General features: G+C 37.5%; 1 protein-coding gene across 1 annotated transcript; it reads right to left on the reverse strand.

The window, feature by feature from the left end:
• Positions 1 to 236: 236 nt before the first annotated feature.
• LOC124396402 (perforin-1-like) lies at positions 237 to 5828 on the reverse strand. The gene is made up of 5 exons (XM_046865522.1): positions 5285 to 5828; positions 3107 to 3650; positions 2875 to 3013; positions 2554 to 2768; positions 237 to 1387 (listed from the first exon to the last, which is right to left on the reverse strand). The coding sequence occupies exons 2-5, from the start codon at positions 3631 to 3633 to the stop codon at positions 508 to 510; spliced, it is 1761 nt and encodes a 586-aa protein (XP_046721478.1). The 5' UTR covers positions 3634 to 3650; positions 5285 to 5828; the 3' UTR covers positions 237 to 507.
• Positions 5829 to 7434: the final 1606 nt, after the last annotated feature.

The raw sequence follows: 7434 nt of genomic DNA on the forward strand, positions 1-7434 counted from the left end.
TACTGTGCATGTAGAGAACCAAACACATGATTATGTAAATAAATGTCAAAAAGCTTTCGTTAGAACCAAACAGAGTTTTAAAAAAGCAATAGTCAGTCTGTTGTTCTGTTCTCATGGACAATTCATTTAGATCTATTAATAGTTTGATATGTTTGAAGAGAAATGTGTGAAATGTTGTGTATATGTGTGTTTTAGGCTGCTTACTCATACTGTGAAAATAAAAACCACACATTACTACACTCCTTTTCTTTAACTTGTGTGGGCTGTGTGGATGTTTCTAACATGTCAGAATGTTTGAACACATCATCAGGCTTTCAGCAAGAATATTTCAACAATGAGTTACTTCATGAAATTTTTATTAAGCTTTAAAAAAATAATTCAGCAGAAATAAGCAAAACAGATTTACTACAAGGTGCCGATATCATGTGCAATTAGATTGCAATTATAGTGCAATTAGAATGATAGATTCTACTATAAGCATTACAATAGTTGCTCTAAGAACATGGTTTACAACTCAGATCTTTCAGCTTTGCGGATGTTGCTCAGGTTGAAGCGGGGAATGCGTTCATCTAGGAGCACGCCCATCTCCAGCAGCATGTCACTGGGAATTTGCCGAGCGTTCCGGGAGACATACAGTTTCTCCAGCTGTGCATTCATGGGAAAAGGCTTGTACTCCATGCATAAAGACCCAGTCAAACCAGGGATGCAATTCACCTGCACTTTATAATACAGTGCTCCATTATTGAGAGAACAGAAGTTCTGCTCCACTCCAGATTTAAATTTAACAGTGCATGCCCCAAGTAAGTCGTCATCCCAGCCGCTGTCCCTGTCCCACACCTCTAACTTTACACTGCTGAACAGTGTCAGGTCTTCAATGCCATAATTAAAATCGTGGTTCCATGTTGGCCAATTATTGTTCCAGATTATAGATGTCTGTCCAAGGTAGATCTTTCCATTGCGGAATATCTTGACATATCCGTCCGTCTGAGTGAAGTAATCTCCAAACAAACCTGTGGCTTTGACTACAGTTACAGTGATCTGACCAAGTCCTTTCTGAGTGGGGCAGCAGTTGAGGGCCACGCCCTGGTTGTTGTGGCAGCTGCAGCTGCAGGGCTCCTTTGGGTTGGTCTTCACACCAGTCTTACATGGACTAGAGCAGTTTTTTAAAAGAGCTCTCTGGAGGATGTAGTCCTTGATTGCATTGCCCAAATGTTTCTTGCTCACCTGCTTTGCTGACATTAACTGATGAAGAGGCTCGAGAGCGTAGGAAAGCACATCAGGGTTAGTGGGCAGAGATGCGACCCACTCCTTATAGGCTTTTGGGTCAGTATTTGATGAGAAAAGCAAATCGGCATTCCTTGTATGGCCACCAATAATGTATGTTTCCCTTTAAGAATGAGAGAAACATGGATGTCAGCAACATGTTTTTTTTTCTTTTTCTAAATATTAAAGCTCCCTTATACATTTTTAATAAAAGGGCCTCTAGATAGAAGAAAACTTCAGGGCAAAAACATTCCTGCAAAATTGTTGAGGAATTTGAAATGTTTTTGCATCAGTGATCAGGTATTACGTTTGTGGCACAAAAAAATATATAGAATATTCCTTCATCTCTAGTAATGTGTTATTCTGATCATTTGGTTCAAACAATAACTCTTGGAGGAGATTTGGAGAAACTTCTCACACATTTTTATGCAAGTAAACAGTATTGGTGAGACTTTGGAGAATTATTCAAAGTTTCTTTGTTAAGATAAGACAAGATAAGATAAGATATGATAAGATTTGAGCATATTTTGTGCATAAAAGTGTCAAATTTCTCAGTTCAAACATTTGTTATGTTCTGTATGTTCTATTGTGAATAAAACATTGGCTTATGTGATTTGAAATATTTTTAGTTTTCATTTTATTCAAATTTAAATAACGTCCCAACATTTCCGGAATTCGGGTTGTAAGTTAAGTTAAGCCTGTATTCGTCCAATAGTGGGAAAACTTTATCCCAGCAGCAAAAAATGTGACACAGTATAAATATATACAGTACAATATATAAAGAAAAAAGAAAAAAGTAGTAGTTTCACTGTCAAAGAAACTTATTGCACAGTTATTTATTAAACTGTGATTATAACAGTTGTCATTGTTGTTATTGCACAGTTTTAAAAAACATCAATAACAGTGTGCATCATGGTGCCTGGGTCACTGGGAGCAGCTGTGATTGTAAAGTCTAATAGTTGCAGGGAGAAAAGACCTTTGGTATCACTCCTACAAGCACTTAGGATGTAATGTCTGTCACGGAAGGAGCTGCTCAGAGTGGGATTGCAGAAGTGGTCAAACCTTTCATGAGAGCAGGATTAATCAGATTTATGCAAACCTCTTAAAGGAGAGGGCTTAGTTAATCATTTTCCAGGAGCAGTTGAGATTGAGAAGCTGGAATTGTCAGACTTGCTGCAGAAGAAGAATTTTATGTGCGAGCAGGTGGGTTGGCAAATGCTATAGCTTTCTTTGCTGGGAATATGTTGCTTATTTAATCGCAGGTATTTAAAAGATATGAGGGCTACAAACCTGTCTGAGAAGCTGTTGGAGAACCTTTTTTTGTTTAGATTCTTGTCCCTGGTCTTCTTGCAGTGATGAGACTCCACCTGGGTGTTAGATTGTCCCACACTGGCAGAAGCCTCCACGTCCAGACATTTCTTCACCTCCTCCACACTCAGACCCTGCAGTGACACCTCACACTCCTTGATGCTGGTCACAGAGCGAATTTCTCCACCCAGAGTCACCTGTACATAACCACATTTCTAAAACTTCTCTAAAAGCTCAAGGCTTTCTTTTCTACACTAGAAGAAGATTGTGGAAATGTCTGTAGAAATGTATTTTCCCATTCACCTTTGTAATGTAATGAGTACCAAACTTATCAATCAGCTGGAAATAGAGATTCTTGGTGTGAATGTCATATGTTGCTGGGAGCCTTCCGAATTCATCCTTCAGCTCAGGGTGCAGGGGTGGACGGCTTATAACCCTGTACCTAGAAGATTAAAAATGTAATGCAAAATAACAATTTATATGAATGTATTTTCACCATGGAATTGACAACACATGTTTTTACATCCTACTGTACCTGTAGTACCCACAGGAGACAGTGTGGCTGGTAAAGCTGAACTTATCTCTTTTGGTTTTCTCTAACGAATATTCAGCCACCTTTGATTGACTGGATGCCATCATCAGTGATCCCTGGAATTGTGCAACCACTATATTCAAGCCTAGCTTCCAGTTGTTCTCAATAGAAGAGACGGTAGAGCTGACCAGGGACTCGCTGGACTGGTAAACGGTACCGGACACCTTTACATGACACTTTTGACTCGGTCTCCAGTCCACCACAGAAAGCGGGAGCTTCTGCGTTTGACCTCCCATGTAGGGGTTTTTACACACAGTGCAGGTGTTGTTCTGGAGCCAGGAGCTGATGTCAATGACAAAGACGCCTTTCCGTTCCATGGTGGTGATATCAAAGCCTTCTCCTGCCAGGTTAGATCCGGGAGCAAAGTCCACTTTTAGACACTGAGTTTTCTTTACCTTGAAACAATTCTGGATGGTTGAAGGTAGCAGATTCAGAGCAAATACGGCCCAAATCACAAGTGCCTTCAACATGGCTGTATGTCTTGTTCCTGTAATCAGAGAACTAAGATTTAAAGTTGAATTTTATGCCCACTTTCAAAACACATTATTATGATGCAAGGTGGCGAAATAAAGCCGGGCTGGCGGCGGATAAAACTAAAGCTATCACCTCACCCTCCAGTAGTGGAGCAGAATGTATAAAAGGGCATAGAGACACAATGAGCTGAGCCAGGCAAGTTTGCATGACAAGGCTGATCCCATTCACAGTTTTGGGATAAACAGATAAATACAATAAACTTTATATGTTGTGTGACATGTGTACAACAGAAGTTAAAACATTGGACCATGGATCAGGAGGTTGCCCTCTGAATTACAGCATCTGTCAAATGTTTAACATAATAAAGATGTATGCTATTTCTGAGGAGATAATAATTTAAATGAAAAAATGTTTGAAGACTAATAGACTCTCTCTCTAGACTCTCTGCTATGCTCCACATGTTTCTGTGATACCAGTGATTCTGATCTTTCTGCTCTCCAAACCTGCCTGATTCATCCTGATGCCCTGATTTCTCTTCGTTTGGGGACAATGCACTGCTGAGGATCGGTTCCCTTTAAATCTGGGTCCCCTCAAGGTTTCTTCATCATTTATTCTTTTTCTTCTTCTTCTTATTATTATTATTATAAATTGACATTTTAATAAATCATACTTAGATACTACCTTCCTTGGTAGGTCTTTGGATGATTTTATATATATATATATATATATATATATATATATATATATATATATATATATATATATATATTTATATTTATTTATTTATTTATTTATTTATTTATTTATATTTTTTAGTATGTAAGTTACAATGCAGGTGCAGTAAAATTGTCATTGGAAAGATAATTTATATGAAGCAGCAACGCAATGCATAAAATCATAAAGCTACAGGTTAAGAGCTTTAGAGTTAAGGTTCATTCCAAACTTAAGAGCATTTTGCTGTATATGTCTTAAATAACTAGTGTCAAAAACTTTAGCACAGCTCGTTAATATCTCAGGATGAGAAACTCTGGACGACCAGCTTTTCAAGCTTCTTTTTACATTGTGAATCCAAGAGAAATTCATAAAACCTCTTTCATTATCAGTTTGTAATTAAATTAGATGAGTAATAAAAAATAAAAAAAATAAAAAAACAGTTCTGGAAGACTAAAAGTAGAGAATGAAGTTTGTAGAGAGTGTATCACATTATAATAAAATTATTGCTTTTACTATATATTATGTCATCTTAGATTATAAGGGAGCCAGGCATTATTATTATTATTATTATTATTATTATTATTATTATTATTATTACTATTATGGCCATATTAATCGTTTTGTTACTGAATACAATTGGAATAAAATTGGCATCAGAAAAATGGGGAACATTGTATTGCATTTACTATCTATTATGTACTGATCAGCATTGTGTAGCTTTTAATTAGAGAGATTTGTCTCCCAAAGCATTAGGAATGCGAATACCGTTTAAAATATACACAACTGGAAAAAATGCTGAATTGTGTGAAATTAAAAAGTGAAAATATCCATTAAAAGCGTAAATAATTGAAACACTGATACTACAATTACATTGACGGTATTTAGTAGACACCGTTGTCCAGAGCGATGTACAAAAGTATTCTTTTCACTTACCTTGATGTACGTATAAGCAGATATATAATCGTTGCACGTAGAATGCTTTCCAAACGAACCACCTGGAACTCTCTAAATGTCCTCCTTCGGTTCTACATGGGGTATTTATACCTGAAGCATGATTTAAAGGTGTCAGGTTTGTGGGTGTTTGGACACAGTAGTGTTATAAGGTTGTGTAAATGAAAGTCTCAGATATTTTTGTGAAAATGTTTTGTTTGAAACTTAGTGGTTTGTTCTGAAAACCACATTTAGCTGATGTCATGCCGTGAGACTTGGCCTTTCGAAAGCACACGACCAGTAGCCGAATACCTTAAACAAATCATTTTGAACATTTTGAAGGTTTGAGGATGACAAATGAAATGAGTGCTTTAGGAACATTTAGTTTATCAGAAAAAACAGTCAGATTTCTGCAGTTTGAGCTGTTGTTCTTAAGTGTTTATTCATTAATGAGTGTTTTATCTTCAAGGATTCAGTCTGATTTTCTACCCATTCATGTTGATCTTTGTTCCTGAATGTACCAGTAAGCCTGACTGACGAGTATTGTAGGTGTGATTAGGCACGCTGATAAGAATTTCAGCCAAATACAGTCATGAACTTGTGCCACCACACCCTTAAATGTAATCTTTTCCTGCTTCCTCTTCCTTTACTGTCATCTGACTATAACGATGACTCGCCCTTTTAACATTATACAACATTACTTTTATATCATTACCACATATTTCATATAAACTAGAGCTCCCCAGACTATCCGATATAATATGTAGCTCATGATTCACAATTTTTGTGTATTAGCTTTTCACTGAGGTTTCTTTATGCAAGGTATTTTTGTTTTGATATTCATCCGGTATTAGTGGCAGAATTTAGTGCTAAGGTTTATGCATATCTTTGTATTAATTCTGCAAACTGTGTCCAGCTAAAATCTTCTTCTTCTTTCAGCTTCTTCCATTAGGGGGCGCCACAGTGGATCATCCGTCTCCGTACCCCCCTGTCCTCTACTCTACATCTTTCAAACCAATTACCTGCATGTCTTCCCTCACCACATCCATAAACCTCCTCCTTGCTCGTCCTCTTTTCCTCCATCCTGGTGTCTCCATCCTCAGCATTCTCCTACTGATATACCCCATGTCCCTCCTCTGCACATGTCCAAACCATCATGAATAAAAGGAAAATATGAAGATTTTCCTTTCTACAGAATTTGCACGAAATCACACTAATTTCAAATCCCCAGAAAAACTGTAATCCCCAAAGTTTCCATGGTCGGAGAACTCAAAAGATACTACACAATTCCAGGGAAATTTCTTGGTCACTTTACGAGGGTAATATCGGTGCTTCTGCTGGAGATGATGCATGTGGGAGGTGCAGTTGTGGCTACAGTGAAAGGAGACGTGTTGAATTGTATTTATTGGGTTTCTTGTTAGATGACATTTATTCTGACTGTATGAGATCCTGTGAGTGATGCAGCGCTCTGATCTACTGCACTTCTCTATTATACTGATGGTTTCTATAACCGTGTCATCATAATGATGGGATTAAGAGGTGGAATGATTCAGGTACAGTGGGACACCAGGCCTGGGTCCTGTCACTGCTTTAAAAAAAAAATCACAGGAGTTCCATACTATACATAAGTTTACAGTTTAAACAGGAAAATCTTCAGGTAGTCCCAGAGTTACGATGGAGATGCATTAGAATGACTCCATTGTAACTTGAAAATATAGTAAGTAGAAACACGGCCTAATCTACCCAGGAGTCTTAGAGAATAGTGATCAGTATAAGGTTGTGTACTAAAAGGTGTTAATAATTTATCAAATAAAAGTACATAATTTAGCAAAACAGCAGTTTTCAGTAGCAAAATGTAAAAACTTTACAGTTTATAAATGTATGTAGCAGTGGTGCGTGGACGGATGCCGGTTTGTGAACTAAAATTGTGCTTTGAAACATCAAAAACACAGAAAAGAAAACATCTCACTAGGCAGGAGCTGCGTACATTCTGGAAGCACGGAAATGGAAATGTTTTTTACAAATCTTTTGTGTCGTTATTGTCATCGTAAGATCGAAAAATCGAACCGTCATAAATCGGGAAATACCTGTACTATAAACTGCAAATCATTTTTGCTCGGGAGTCGACTCGCGTCAAGTAAAAGAAGGAACCG

Source organism: Silurus meridionalis, chromosome 14 (genome assembly GCF_014805685.1).
Source record: "Silurus meridionalis isolate SWU-2019-XX chromosome 14, ASM1480568v1, whole genome shotgun sequence".
Lineage (NCBI taxonomy): Eukaryota > Metazoa > Chordata > Actinopteri > Siluriformes > Siluridae > Silurus > Silurus meridionalis.

Excerpts from the sequence above, each read along its gene's own strand:
- LOC124396402 (XM_046865522.1), bottom strand. The coding sequence starts at position 3,633 with ATGTTGAAGGCACTTGTGATTTGGGCCGTATTTGCTCTGAATCTGCTA. Across the intron at positions 3,014-3,106 it reads GTCTCCTGTGGGTACTACAG|GTACAGGGTTATAAGCCGTC; the intron begins GTACAGTAGGAT and ends TTAATCTTCTAG. Across the intron at positions 2,769-2,874 it reads GTACTCATTACATTACAAAG|GTGACTCTGGGTGGAGAAAT; the intron begins GTGAATGGGAAA and ends GGTTATGTACAG.